This window comes from Tamandua tetradactyla, chromosome 16 (assembly GCF_023851605.1).
Source record: "Tamandua tetradactyla isolate mTamTet1 chromosome 16, mTamTet1.pri, whole genome shotgun sequence".
Taxonomy (NCBI): domain Eukaryota; kingdom Metazoa; phylum Chordata; class Mammalia; order Pilosa; family Myrmecophagidae; genus Tamandua; species Tamandua tetradactyla.
Window position 1 is genome coordinate 16,752,759 of NC_135342.1, and position 15,831 is coordinate 16,768,589.

General features: G+C 35.6%; 1 protein-coding gene, 1 long non-coding RNA gene and 1 pseudogene across 3 annotated transcripts in view; 2 read left to right on the forward strand and 1 right to left on the reverse strand.

Moving 5' to 3' along the window:
- Positions 1-453, forward strand: part of LOC143658319 (multiple C2 and transmembrane domain-containing protein 1-like) — a 230,954-nt gene extending 230,501 nt beyond the window's left edge. Inside the window, 1 exon segment of the mRNA XM_077130463.1 lies at positions 237-453. Within this exon segment, the coding sequence (XP_076986578.1) occupies positions 237-453 (217 nt within the window).
- A 194-nt stretch (positions 454-647) lies between these two features.
- LOC143658983 (multiple C2 and transmembrane domain-containing protein 1-like) overlaps positions 648-15,831 on the forward strand; it is a 484,136-nt pseudogene continuing 468,952 nt past the window's right edge. The window contains exons 1-3 of the transcript XR_013163389.1: positions 648-782; positions 1,147-1,221; positions 3,194-3,313. The product of XR_013163389.1 is annotated as a multiple C2 and transmembrane domain-containing protein 1-like (transcript). The remainder of the gene's footprint in view (positions 783-1,146; positions 1,222-3,193; positions 3,314-15,831) is intronic.
- LOC143658989 (uncharacterized) overlaps positions 3,787-15,831 on the reverse strand; it is a 54,653-nt gene continuing 42,608 nt past the window's right edge. Inside the window, exons 2-3 of the long non-coding RNA XR_013163397.1 lie at positions 4,562-4,661; positions 3,787-3,928 (exon numbers count right to left, since the gene is read on the reverse strand). This is a non-coding gene — a long non-coding RNA (uncharacterized LOC143658989). The remainder of the gene's footprint in view (positions 3,929-4,561; positions 4,662-15,831) is intronic.

A 15,831-nucleotide genomic window follows, 5' to 3' on the forward strand; every position in this document is an offset into this window, starting at 1 on the left:
AAGTATGGCTTGAAATGATACTGTGTATTCAAAGTTCCAGATAATAGAACCATCACCGCAGCCTAAGATGCATCATGGGAAATTCTGTCAGAGACTCCTCCTTGTGTATGCGTGTACGCCAATAGCATGCATAAAAACGTAGACAGCACAACACGAGTTGGAAATCCCTAAATTTTCAAAACCACGTTCCCCACTGATGAAGTCCTCCCCCCCCACCACGTGTATGTATTGTGCAGCAACATTAAAGATATCCATTCGGTGCTCGAAGTGACAGTGTACGATGAGGACCGGGATCCAAGTGCGGACTTCCTGGGCAGAGTTGCGATCCCGTTGCTGTCTGTAAGTTTTATTCACCTGAGGCATTGCTCTGCGGTGGTTTTGTTCCAGGGGAAGAGAGAGAGAAAAAAAAAAGCCTCAGCTCTATGTCTGTCATTTCTCAACCGAGATCTGTAATAAGAACACTAAAAATTGTAACATGCTCCATTCACGGCCATGTTGAATCCCATGATAGTTAATGTTTCCTGACAGACTTGATCCTGGTAATGAACAGGTACTTGTCAGAATCGCCACAGTTGTTTTGGGTTCTCTGTCCGTTTCGGCCGCTGGGGGTCAGAGGTCGCCAGGGGAGTGAATTCCGCGGAGACCGTGAGACAGACGGCTGTCAGGTCCTTTTCCCGCAGATGGAAAATGGTGAACAGAAAGCCTACGTCTTGAAAAACAAGCAGCTGACAGGGCCAACAAAGGGGGTCATCTATCTTGAAATAGATTTGATTTTTAATGCTGTAAGTCTTAACTTTGGCTTTTTTGTACTGCTAAAGAGTTCGGTTTCGTGGAAGCTTTTGTTCCTGATTCGTAGAGAATTTCTGTCATTCCTCATTTTCTCGAAACCTTGATGTGTCCTGGAGAATACGCTTCTGCCACCGCCTGGCACAGCCACGGCTCTCAGGGCTGGCGACGGCCGGCTGCGGCCACTGCCTGGAAGCGCGTGCGTGGGTGGCTGTGCACAATGACCTTTCGTGAGCACAGCAGCCAGGACTTTGAAACTTTAGAAATTATTGCAAATTGAACTGAGTGGAAAAAAAAACCCAAAAAACTTGTGAACCATTGTAATATATTTATCCATAACAGACACGTGTTGGTACATAGGTGAAAGCCAGCTTACGAACATTAACACCCAAAGAACAGAAGTACATTGAAGAGGAAAACAGACTCTCTAAACAGGTCAAAAACAAAGAAAGATTAATCCCTCTGGGAAGCGCTGATTCTATCTGGAAAACATCTAAATAACCTCAAACTTTGGAGGTATGCAGAGCGGGGCTGGGGAAGACTGGAATTTTTTATCATATACTTATGTAAAAATGGTTTTTTCTTTCTCCCTTTCTTTAAAAGATCAAACAAGGAAAATACCAAACAAATAAGTTGGATGGGGGTGGTCAGGAAGGAAAGGAGAGACGGTAGGGACTGCATTTTTTGGATATATATTCACACGTTAGCAAACGAGTGACCGTTTTTGAACGTAAAATGCAGTTTGATTGCCATGGAAGGTGTAAATGGGAACACCAAAAGCTGAGGCTCAGATATATGTCCAGACCACCCACAGGTATGTTGCAGGTGTGTGTAAAACGAGCCCATTGAAAAACTCTTCTCTCCCGTCCAGATGAAGAGAAGGCTCCATACTCTAAGAAACACCTTCCTTGCAATTAAATTTTTAATTGTGACTTTTATAAATGAACTCTCGTTGGCATTTGTAGCTAAGAAAATTAAAACATCAGGAAACCTGATTTTTCTGTCACAAAAGAAAATCACTGGCAATTTATATTAGGTTGGATTTTAAGTTAAGAAAAACTACTAAGCCACCCCTTTTAAAAAATGTTCACTTCCAAATAACAGAGCTAAAACAGAGTGTATTTGTTATAGCTTTAAAGTTTCCTGAGCTTATTTGTGTCTTGGACTATTTAAAAATTTTCTGTGGTATTAGAAAGCTGAAAAAAATGTTTTAATCGAATCAACTTTCAATAAACAGTGGACTCTTTGGTAGTCTAAAGACAGTACATGAGTCACAAATGCAGTATCTACCTTAATAGAAATGCAGATGACATTACTCCACATTTATAGATAAAGGTAATAAAAGTAGCTCTTAAAGGAAAGTGATCAAGGACCAAGAAGAAGAACAAATAAAGGAGATCTTTTACTTTGCTTAAGAGGAATTTCAGTTTTAAAAAATTGTTGAAAGTGGCATACACGTACATGTATATATATTTACACATGCATATTTTTTGCATATGACATCAGTAAACTGTACATACTTTACATAACTACATTTTTAAAATAACAGATTGGTAATGAAGTATATTTGGAAGTAGCAAAATATTAAACTGCAGGCATATGATTGTCCTAATTATTAGTATAGCAGTGTGTAATTTTTCAAACCACCATTTAATGCATAAGCTATTCTTTTTACAGTTGTAGTCATGCCATATTTTTAAAATTTAATTTAAATTATATCTATTCCCAAATTCCCATAAATTTTGGTTACCCAAAATTTATGGTAACCTGTAAATACCTGGTTACCATAAATTTTTCCCTAACTCCAAAATTATGAAAAGCAATGAGAAAACAGCCTAGCAATATCAGTGTATCAGTTATTATTATAATGGGGGAAAGAGATATAGTATGAAAGGGAAGTGGGGGGAATTCGTACCAGAAAAGTGAGAAATTTGCTTTCTGTAATACAGCAAAACTTGACAGGTTTTTTCCTAAGACCCTAAATAAAAACATTACCAACTTATCCATTTCACTTAGAAATATCTTGAAATCAAAGCATTTAATGAATTTTAAAACCATGATAAGATTTAAGAGTTTGAAATATATTTGATTCATAGTAAGTAGCAAAAAAAATTATTTAGCCTGCTAGAATTTTTTTTTCCTTTCAATCAAAGGTAGTCCAAACCTATTTGATAATTTATAAGAAAATATATTTAGCTAATAAGTTGCTCTTATAATTCAGTTCTTTGCATTTTCTCCAAAGATACCTTTTTTCTTGTAACTTCTAAGCCAAATTGCTTAGAATGTTCTTGCAGCTTTATTGACTTTCTCAATAATTTGTAAATTACAGTAAGCTTGAAGAATTTTGCAGCATATGTGATGGTTTTTAGTCTTGCAAATTCTAATAATGTTTTTATGTTCCTTACAGCTGCTACTAAGAAACTTTGTTAGAATGAAACATTGTGTCATGGTGCTGGTAAATGCTGCATGCTACATTAATGGTTGCTTTGATTGGGATTCGCCCCCAAGGAGTCTCGCTGCTTTTGTGGTATGATCATACTGTATTACTTACATTGTTATTCATTCAATTCAGTAATCATAGCTGCATGTTTCTGTGGCTATAGTAACAGTTATGTGGATGTAGCCATTTTAAAACTCCTATTCTTAGACTTGACTGGACAGATTTGCCAGGGCAGGAACCTGATGGATTGTGCAAGGTCTCAGTCCAAGAATACATTCCCCCCCCTCAGATTTCCAGAATGCAAGACATCTCAGCCAATGTATAATTTTCTCTGTGGCAGTTAAAAAGTAAAGTTTTACATGTTGCATAATTTCAGATCTCAATAGAACAGCCAAGAATAGTCTTTAATGTTAAAAATTATTAATCTTGGCCATCCTCAATTTGATTTTATTTCATTCTGCAGTTACTTTTCAAAATATGAAAATCATTGGCAGTAGGATGCTAGTATGGTAATGTTTTAATATTTGAATCAGTGGGAAGTGGATGTGACCTATTTAGAAGAAATGTTTTATTATTTCTGAGATTTCCAGTATTTTTAAAAGCGCAAATGAGAATTTGATAGATCCGCAGTCTTCAAATGGTGTTCATCTTGTATCCTTTTACTTCGATGATTTAAAAGCTTGGTGAGACCGACTTGCAGACCTAGAAAATCCAAAAGAATACCTTCCTCTGAGCTTTAGCTGGAATTTTCTGCTCTCACATTATCTTAGCTTATTCAGGATTTCAGTCTGAAGTTTAAGTGGAGTCCTTTAGAAATCAGTTTATTTTCGTGTTTCTTAGAATACAAGCACCTTGTGCTTACTTATAGTTGCCAGTTTAGCAGAATACGACTTTATTAGGGAGGCTTACAAGAAGAACCTTCATTATAGTAACAAATCAACATTTTAGTATTACCATTCAAATGAGTGTATACACATCTATTTAGTACTTAGAGCTCTGTCTTTCTCTCAGGCCTTGTATGGGACTTTCATTAATGCCTGAGCACATGGAACAAAGAGTGTGTATGTCCCTTTCTGTTGTAAATTACCAGAAAGTTAGGCCGCCTGCTTCCCATAGACACATTGTTGTCTCTTTAAAGAAAGCGATTGTCATCATCAAGTGTTAGAAAAGAAAATCTGCCTCTCTCAAAATTCTTTTAGTAGGTCCTTCATATAGCAAATATATCTGGGTACTGCTAAGCAAACTTTATTCTGATTTTTTACTAGCATAAAGAAACTTCGACTTTAGTGAGAAAAATGATACTGAGTTTCTCTCTATATATATTTATGCCATTACCTTCAGGTTCCATGGAGCCTTTTAGCAGATGCAGTAATATTCTACCAAAAAGATCATGCTGCCATCTTTGATTCACTCCTTCCAAGGCCATTTCTCACACCTGTTTGTGAAATTGCAATATAGAGAAATGCATGAATTATATTCTTTGTTCAGGAAAGTTAATTCCAAACACTTTAACATTACAGTTTATTGTATAAATCTTCATAAACTTTTCTTCTAGAGGTCATTTGCATAAAATAAATTCAAGATGGCAACCTTTTTCACAATTTCCTTATGATTCTGAAAAAAAAAATCTCGCACCAGAATTCTGAGAAACTAAGGTCCATTTAAATGATATTATTGAGGTCACAGTTCACTGTGAAAGAAATGTAATAATTTCTCTCTTAGCTGGTGGTCAGTTTTCTAACAGACTGAGTCCTAAGAAAAATTAGCTGAATGCAAGAGGAATGCAAGGAAAAATAGAAGCCACAATGACGGTAGGAAAGGCAACTGCTGACAATGCTGGTGAAAAAAGAGGCCATAAGCTATAACGTGGAAACAACTTTTTAAGAGCAAATTTGAGATGAAATATTAATACTAACTGTTTCATTGGGGAAAAAGCACTAAAATATATTGAGTATAATTAAAACGATGAAAAAAAATTTTTTTATATACCTCTGAATTATGATCTCCATGAGAATGGGTCCTGCTTTTTCACCCTGATATTCCAGTGTCCTCTGCGGTATATCTACTACTTAGTATTCTCTCAATATAAATGGGTGACTAAATCTATCAACCGATCAATGATCTAGTCAGTCTGTAAAATTTATCTTATGTGAAGAAACGCATTCTTCAGTGATACCAAATAGATAAGGATTTACTCTAATAAAGCTAGTTATTAAATGATGATAGACATAGCTTAATACAGTCAGAGCAATTTTTCCTAGAGTTTCCATTTAAACTTTAAACTCTTTCACAATCCTTTATCAACCATTCATTTTAACCTCAGATTAAATTCTGATATAAAGAGATTGTTATATAAAAATAATAGCAATAACAATAATAACTAATAGAAAGCATTTGCCATGTGCCAGGGAACTCTTCTAAGTGCTTTTCAGGCATTAATTCATTTAATATTCCCCAACAACCCTGTGAGGTAAATACTGTTTTTTTCCCAATGCCTGGAAGAAGAAATTAAGGCACAGAAGAGTTAAGTTCTTTGCCCAGAAGAACCTGTGTATGATTTTTTTTTCAGTAAGAGGTTTAAGACCATAACCATTTAGAAAAAAAAAAACATTGTAATATTTGTATCATCTTGTAGAAATTAAACGGTGCCTATAAAAACAAAATGTTCCAAAGGTCTCATTTCATAACTAGGGCCTTTTTAGGCTAGTTTATTGAAAAGAACTGCTTTCCATTAGGAGAAGAGTATGCACAGCACCCCATTGTTACAAACATGTTGCTCCCATCATTCCCTGTGGATGGATCACGGGTCTATTATTATAATATTGGTTTCACTTGGCCCACTTTTCCATAAATGCAGCTCCCTCATGGAGCCCATGCGTTTGTACCATTTTGCAGCTTAGCCTAAGGCCCAGATCAGTAAACTTTATGATGTTTAAGTACCCTTTTTTCTATTCCATTTTCATTTTATTTTCTTATTTACTACCCAAAACTAAATGTGGAATAATGAAATCAAAATGGTAAAACTATTCTTTTTTCCCAATGTAAAACAAAGTGGAGACAGAGTTAGAACTGTCTCAGCCTCTGTAGCTCTGCCTGTGTGCTGTGGGGATTACTCAAGATTAGCTGACAGTATAAGAGGCTGAAATAGGTCTGAAGATGATAGATAAAATATAAGCAAATGCCCTTGTTTTTGTGAGCTATGTACTAGGTTTTTGAATTTAACTATGAATATCATAGGCCTAACAATGTATACAGGCATGTGTGGTTCAGAAGGCTCTGTTCCTCTTTGGGAGTCATCTATTGTAGATGTGGAAATGTCTCATAAATTGGGCCTAATTTTCCTCAGGCTCTTGACCAGACATATATGTTCTTGTGGATGTCAGTGGGTGCAACACGGAAAAAAAAATAGAGTGTGCATTCTCTCTCTCTTTTCAGTACTGTCATTTCTCACTGTAATGAGCACAAAAATAATTGGACAACTGAGCTATCAGTAAAAGGACACACTTCAGTGTGCATCAAAGAAATATTTTACAGGACAAACTTTAATCTTTAAATGTGATTGTAGATAATTTGTGGGACCATCTGTCCATTTGGAATTGTTTTAGCCTTTTCTGTAGTTATACAGTAAGTGCCTCTGTGTTTAACATTAACATTTGATATTTTACACATTTAATTTCTGTTCTGCTGTGTGGTCCTTGGGGAATGGAGTGCTAGTGCTACATGAGAGAGACAAAGTATTGATCAGTTAACATTTCAGCTACATTTATCTATGTCGCAAAATTAATGAAAATGCCAGACAAAAATGTCAGAGTGTACAAAAAGGTAGAATTTAAATTTGGTAGTTTAATGAAAAGTTTAAGATGTGCATTATCAAAAATGTCCTCTTGCCTTTAAAGTACAATTCCTAACAGGAAAACTAAAGGGAGACATATATTTTACTTAGAGGAACAATGAACATGAATTATGAAGGGGTGTCAACTCCTTCAAGTACCTTGTGTTCCAGAACGGCTTGTTTGAATGCTTAACTGTTCGTCATAAAATCCATTTCTTTCTGTTCATATCTGGAGGGCTACTGGCTGCAACCCTCTGTCCTGGCCAGACTTTGAGGCAGGCTTCCTACTGAGATTCTCTTCTAAGGTTTTCCTTCATGTCGGTGTGTTCCTTTTGTGTCAAAACCAAAATTTCCTCTACAGCAATTCATTGAGACCACTCTGGTTCATTACTCGCTCCTTTTTGGGTCCTTTTCAAATGTCTAGTTTTCCTTTTCTTCCAGATAATTTGTGCTCCTCCTTCATTCAATCCCCATTTTAGCAAAGGAGCACACTTGGGACAACAGCTACTCTCAGAAAAGCTGGGCCATTATGCAGGAAAGGAGAAAAATCAGAGATGATGTATGCAAATAATGACATGAGACAGCTCAATGTAGCCAAATGATTTTTTTAAAAAACAGAATTCCTCTGTTTTAGCACAAGCTAAAAAGAAAGAACTGAACTTACAGAGATGTGATTATAATGCAACGAGCTTAAGACAGTAGGCTCTCGAAGATAACTTATTGAGTACTTCCTGTCTATAAAGCCTACTGCTAATAGTAACATCGGTATTTTCTAAGTTATTTCAAACAATAAGGACATTTTAAGTGACCGTTATGATTAAGGACGAAAAAGGGAGCCTTGCTTAAGAAGAAATATCAATGTGAAAACAAAGCCATGTCTATATCACTTATATTTCAAGTCCTTAGCATGCAAATTACTGAAAAATATAGAGAATTCATACCGATATATTGAAATTCAGTTTAGGTTTACAAAAGAAACTTCTGCTTTGAAAATTTAAGAGACATTAGTGATACCATCAACAAAACTATTCTTCAAGTCTGTGACAATTTTCAAGTGATTTTATGAAAAATTTTGTTGTTTGCTGCTATAATTACTTTTTGGTGCTAACAGAAAAATATGAAAATGTTACAAATGTAATTTTTGTTACTTCCCTACCAACAGAAGCCCCCCCCCGCACATAAAAGAAACCACAAATGCTAAAGTTTAAAATTATCTGCTATTGGAGGTCCTATACTTGTACTTCTGAATTATCTTAAAATTATCAAACTCTGAACTCTCAAGCTTTATTACCACCCCTCCCTATTTATGCTTTCCCCTGACATAACATTCAGGTTTACTAAACAATACTTCTAATTGAATTTATACAGATTTTAAAGCTCCATTAAACATTTCCTTTGCAAACATGCAAGTGGAGAAGAAATCCTTTGTTTTATTGATTTAGAAGATAAATCAATACTGTCAAAGTTGCCTGAAATTCCCTTTACAAAGTTAATAGTATTGATACTCAGAATATTCTACTACTACATTTTTCTTTTCAGTAAACGGATTACATGCCCAATTCATATGGACATGCTGCCTTATCAAGCAAGTGCTCAAGAATATACATTTTTCCCAAATTTGCCCTAATTCCTAGGAAGAAAATTGTTCAAACACTGGCCTAAGAAAAATTATAAATTAAGTTTTCATAAGTGATCCCTTTCACAAAGGATTGTATATAAATTCTTGCATTCCATAAAAACCTCCTTTCCCTTAGAGACCACAATTTAGAAGTGAGTTGGGTTTTAGGATTGATCACTATTAGCTAAAATCAACCCTGAATCTTAGGAAATGCAGCATTTTAGAAAATGCAGCACCAGATATTAGTGAAATGAAGCGTTTTGACTAGATTTCTCTAATTCTTTCCGAGGAGTGACACTCCAGTCTGTAGGTCTATTTAAATATACTCATTTTTGTTTCATTTTGATTTTGTAACTGAAATATAGGCAATACAGCACTTTCTCAAGACAGTGCTTAGTTTTCTTGCCAGGGCCCTTTGTTGTTTATTGTAATAGATGTTTTAGCAAAAGGGCCTTCTGCTCTTTGGAGGGAGATAATCACATAAGATAATCACATAAGCCATAAGGTCTACTATCCTCTGAAAAGCTTGTTGCTGGTAAATTCTATTTTATATTTATAACAATAAGAATTAAATCTCTATATCACTTTGCACACACATCACTTTCTATAATCTCTGTGCTCCTTCCTTTGTCCTCTAAAGCAAAAAGGAATCAGATGCTGTAATCTGGGGAAATTATCTGTGGGTGATTTGGGAAAGATAAAACTACTTCTCTTTTTCTCAGGCAGACTGCTATTGTGCTGTATTGTAATGAAACACAGACCCCAGATATCACCAACATAACTGATACCATATTGAATCCAAAGAATTGGGCTTCCCATGAGCCCTAAAGGTATGGGCAATGAAAATTGGGGCGTTGGGGGACACCATTGCTTCAGCAACACTTCCTACTGGCTGCATTAGATTTGTGTGTTACAACTCTGCGTTGTGGTTTCTACTTTGCACCATTGACAGAGGCCCAATACTCAGTAAGTGGTAACCTTTAGAGGTCAGTAACAGAGGAAAGATGAAAGACCGGCTATTTCTCCTGTTCAGAACAGCCATCAGCTACTGGCTTAAAAGGGAACTAATGAAGAGAAAAGCAAAGAGAGGCAAAGAAAGATGGAAAGCATATCAAAGTGTAAAAAGATATTTAGATAAAAATATAAGCCAGCCCTGACTGTAAGGGAGGGAATAAAAGATTTTAGAGACAAAAATTAGCTTTTATTTGATCTGTAAAAAGTGTTTCTCTGACTTTTTTTCATATTCACCTCCCTTAGGAGAAAGTTTTAACTTAATTCATCCAGAAAAACTAAATATTAAGGAATAATATTTTGTAAAAGAGTATTGGGCTTTGAAAGGCAACAGATCACCATAATATCTAAGATTGTTTATGGTCTCCCCCAAGGAACAGTTTTCACTTCCTTGGATGACATATTGCCCTGTTGAGAAAACATACCCTTAATATTGTTTAATATAAGTTTAACTGTGTTTACTTCATGCTCTTGGTGGTAAAGCCTGGTTTGGATTTTCTGTGGTTTGCACACTATGCAAATTATTCCCCTAGATAACCAGGCCAGAGAAAGAGTATTTGTGAACTCTATACAAAATGATTGACTACGCTAGAGTCCAATTAAAGGAAAGATCTTATTTGGCTCTAATAGAGATTGAAGAATTTGATCTTCCCTCTCCCTTTACGAAAACACATTTGAAAGTTTTCTTCTCTGTACCAATTCCAAGGGTGCATTGTTGTGCTTCACTGAAATGGAGAAGTGGGGGAACATTAATCCTGGTCTAAGTAATATAAGCTCTCTCATTATGAGGGTTTGATGGGTTTTGTCCATACATTGCACTGTATTTATGAGTAATAGATAATCTCTATATTCTTAAATGAGTACCATTAAGTCAGAGTTATAAAAGCATACTTCATTAGGCTCGATTACATATTAGAACTTCATTGGAGGGGCAGGACAAATGGTTGTGAAGTAGGAAAGCCTTTTAAACAGTGAAGATACTTTTTCTGTTGGCCATTCTGCAGGGCAAGTCACCCATTCTCCGTAGGAGTCAAAAAACTTTTACTGTTGCAATCTATCAACAATATGTAAATATGAGATGTTTTAAATCCTGTTAATTCTACTGCAGTTTACCATACTTAGCATTCTATATAGTCCCTGCCAAGTAGACTTTAGGCAATTCTCAAATATTTGAAACATGCATAGTTCATCCAGTTTTGTTAGACAATGCTGGTGAATTAAACAGTATTTCCTTTTGTGAATTAGAGAAATCATTTGAATTTAAAATAATAGATCGCTAATGTTTAAAGGTAATCTATTAATTATCCATTAAAAGTATACTAATGATATTATAAAAGAGGTGTCATATTTTGAAAGGATATTAGTAAAGTGATGGCTGCTATATTGAGAAAATGAGTTAATAAATGTAGAAGTATGGATAGCTGAGTTCACTTTTTCTAGTTAGGCAGCAGTTTTGAAAGCTTAAGAGCATCAGTATATATCTGGTACTTGTTAAATTACTTTAAATAGACTTTGCTTCTTCCACTGAAAGAGCATATTGCATCCCTCACCTAGAGGACTGATATTTGAGACCTTTGGCCTAGCTTCTCCTATCTTGTTGGGATGCGTAGTATCCTTTTTTTTTTTTTTTTTTATATTCAGAGTTTTTTAACACAGTTTAATTTCTAGGTCCTAAATCTTGGTTGATGTATAGTTAAAATGAATGTTCTTCAAATGGGCTCCCAATCTCCAAACAAGATGCCAAAGTCTTTTTAAACTACTTGCTTAGCCCTTGAAAGACATTTCCCCATAGTGGCAATGTCATAGGTAATCACTTAGATCCACTTACAAACCCATCCATCCCTTCATAGAGTACTGGCTGTAGAATGGAAACATCACACATAGGAGGTAGACTCAATGGAATTAGAACTTGCTGCTCAAACCCAAGAACACATCTGTCCCAAACCCAGCTTCAGGAGAGAGCACCTGCCTAATGTCAAAGGCAAAGAGATTTTGTAGGCTTTGAGGGGCACAGACGAAAGCACAGAATATTATACCTGGAAGGAAGCGTAGAGGTCATTTTACAGTAAAGTAGATCAAGGTAGTCAGCTAAGACGTAAACTGACTTACAGAGACAGTGGTCAAAGACCACAGCATTGAAAAGATAAAAAGGTCATAGAAAGAGAACAGCATCTGTGCTGGTTTGAAAGGAAGCATGCCCCCTAAGAAAAGCCATGTTTTAATATAAATCCCAGTTCATAAAGGTAGAATAATCTCTATTCAATACTGTATATTTGAAACTGTAATGAGGTCATCTCCCTGGTTGATGTGATTTAGTTAAGAATGGTTGTTAAATTGGATTAGGGGATGACATGTCTCCACCCATTTGAGTGGGTCTTGATTAGTTTCTGAAGTCCTATAAAAGAGGAAACATTTTGGAGAATGAGAGATTCAGAGAGACTCAGAGAGAGCAGAGAATGCTGCAGCACCACGAAGCGGAGAGTCCATTGGAGATGAAGAAGGAAAACGCCTCCCGGGGAGCTTCATGAAACCAGAAGCCAGGAGAGTAAGCTAGCAGATGATGCCGTATTCGCCATGTGCCCTTCCAGCCGAGAGAGAGAAACCCTAACTGTGTTCGCCATGTGCCTTCTCACTTGAGAGAGAAACCCTGAACTCCATCAGCCTTCTTGAACCAAGGTATCTTTCCCTGAATGCCTTTGATTGGACATTTCTAATTGGGACATTTTCTCGGCCTTAGAACTGTAAACTAGCAACTCATTAAATCACCCCTTTTAAAAGCCATTCCGTTTCTGGTATATTGCATTCCAGCAGCTAGCAAACTAGAATAGCATCTATCTCTAGATCCTGCAGTTTATAAATCAGACTGTCCTTAATCAAAGAAAAACAGATTTCTAATGTTGTCCTGAAGAGTTCTCAAAGTATAGAATGGTCTTCTGATCCTTGGTATTTTCTGTTAAGGAATATTTGGGAGGGCTGAAATTGCCTACTTCATATAGTAAATCTATCCCACCTTTGCTTAGTATTAGTCTTGCATTTAAGCAATAAACGTGTACCTAATGTTCTGATTAACTTTTCTATTAGTTGAGATCCTATGACACAATCTCTCCTAAAACACTGTGCAGAGATGTATGTATAGTAATAAAGAACTCAGAGAAAATCCACTCTGCGTTTAAGTGAGGTGCATTTTAAACAAGTAAGGAAATGTTCTTTGGTATCTAAGTAATATAAAAAAGGTTTTTTCCCCAAAAGTAAATGTAGACTCATTAAGAATATATTTCTCATGTTTCAAACATTTATATTCATTGAGTTGCATGTGTCAAACGTTTATATTCATTGAGTTACTTAAACAGTTTAAACCACCTATATTGATCCATATTAATTTAATGGTAGCCATGGCCTAAATTTCCAATAAACTAAGTAAATGCCAGAAAAAAAAAGTGTCTCATTCTAGGTTATTTAGAAAAACTGATGACCCAGCTTCATTATATCTCTCTATTCCTAAAAAGCCTTTAAAATCATTTAGATCCATATTATACTACCATACTTTTAAACAATATGATGGCATTACATATCCTTTAAAAAGTGGGAGATGTACTAAAATAATAATCGTTCAGGCAAATTTTGAAATATATTAGAATTTTTAGGGTGTTCCTCATTTCATTATATAAATTGTGTGAGATATGGTTTGCTACAAACTTCGTGCACCAATTTATTGCTTTTGAGGTTACTGGAGTGAAGAAAGCGAAATTAAATCATCCACATGAAATGCTTTGAAGTCCTTAAGTAGAAGGAACTGTGGATAATTTAGGCCTGAATAATATACACGTCAATAACAAAATAGGTTTTTGCTTCTGAGGGCTATGTAGTCTTTCAAAATATGTTTTATTATTGAGAAATCATTAAACAACATTATTAGAAAATATTCTATATTAAGCTTAGAAACGGGAGATAAATCACGAGGAAAATATTCCATCAGTGTTTGCTGCAAATGCATGCACTCTACCTCCAAAAATATACTGAAGACCTGTTTAATAATACATGGGTTCTATTTCTAATTGACTAGAATATTTAACCTAAGTTTAAGGAACTAGGAAATAAAATGGGTTGTAAACTGAAAAATGCCATTTGTCACTATTACTAGAACTAGTGACAGGAAATAAATTCAGGCTGTTCTGCTTGAGATGCGTTTCAGTTGCCATTAACAGATGATCCCCCGTTTTCATCCACACTCAATAAAGCTGTGTTGAATGACTCAGATGACTTCAGCGGCAAAACTTGAAGTTAAAGCTGTAATATTGTAACAGAAGCCCCCAACAGTAGTATCAGATGAAGCTGGGAATAAATGTAGTATATCAGACATCATAAAAGGGTGAATGTGGGATACATTTATGCCCTCCTCTATCTACTATGAGATTCGTACATAAGATTCACACTCATTATTCTCGTCATCTTAATGAGATCAGTGTGGGAACATTTCTTTCCTCTCCCTCTTGACTGACAGAAATGGGGCATTCTATTATTTCTCCCTCCTCTCTCTGCTTTAAGGGGCTAGTACATTTTATCGGAAAGCCAGAAATGTTAACTGGTTACAAGAGGTAACCCCAGAGTAGCATATATCGAGGTTTAAGGACTTTAAGTAGAGGCCACAGTGCTGGTCTTTCTCTCGCGCATGTTTTTCTTTCCTTTCAGACCTCCTTTGTTGTCTGCCGTTTTTCCCAAGAGTTTCCCTGGAGAAGAAGGGAAAGATAATTCCTCCATGTGGAGGAAAGTGGGGTACCTAGGTATTACCTCTAATTGCCAGCCTTCTTGCCAGGTCTCTTGCCTTAGTTTTGCACAGCATCCTCCTAAGCCAATTCCAAATGCATTTGGTTCATGTGCCAGAGCCTCGAACTAAAAGAGATAAAATGGACAAGGGGCCAACTCCTAATGCATCTTATCCTCAAATATAAGGAACTATTCTGTTAAGGAACAATCACTGTTAATGATTGAATTTTCTAGGAAAGACTTTTATTGTATTTTAAGATTAATGAATTCCCTTAACTATCCTTAAGGATAATACAACAAAAATTATGGAAATACTATTTAAGTGATCTAGCTATCTGTTGAATATTAATTTACATCATAACCACACTGGTGTTTGGTATGGCTTTCCTTTAGAGAAACTCATGTGTTAGAAGATTCCCTTTAACATGATTGAAGAATTTTAAAGTAGGCATTTTTAATATTTGCTGCCCTCTTAATTATTACTTGTTTAATGCCCCACTGTTAGCACAGGGATTATAAATTGATAAAAATATCATAGTATTAGTGTATAAACTATTATATAATTTTCCCTGGGTAATGATTAACAGCATAACGCTATATTAGCAGTACTCTTAGTGTACAGTCCCTAAATGTATTTGATTTTCATCTTTTAGAAAGTTATTTTATACTGAAATTTGGTAATAAAATATTTGAGCTAGTTGAGCTAGTCAGTGAGCCTTTTAAGGTGCGTGAATATTTTCAAGTGTTTTTGTGTTGCTAGAAAAATACCGTTCTATTTAAAAATCAGTCTGTAAGTTTTAAATGTTGTCTTAACAGTCACTAGAGCTACCTTATTTAGATTCATAAAGAGCTTATTTATCACATCAGGCTAAGTGTTCAAACAGTTGAAAAATAATATTAATAAGCCATTGGGTCATTATTACATAATGTTTTTGTTCATGTAGATAAGTGGGTTCCTTTTTGTCTCTTTCTTTTTTAAATAATGTCTCTCTGGCTTTGTTCCGTAGCTGTGGCAGGCTGTTAGTATGTATCTTTATACCATCAGAATGAATGAGATATATCTGTATAAATTATTGATTCACTTGAGCCTACCTCAGTAATTCAGAGCTGAAAACTCTGGCAGCTTATCTAATAGAATGATATAACTAGTAGACTGAAGTTACCTACCACAGCAACAATTGCCTGCTGGGGGGTCAAATGCCCTTTTACCTTTATACCTGAACACCTGCAAATTGAGCTGTATCCCATTCAGAATTTTAGGAACAGGACCATTGTTGCAGGAAGTAGAGTTTGTTTCTTGAAGAAAATTATGCCAGTTCTAGTTCTGAATGAAAGACAAGGCTTTTATTACTCAAGGGACATTAAGGCTGACTGCTTTTT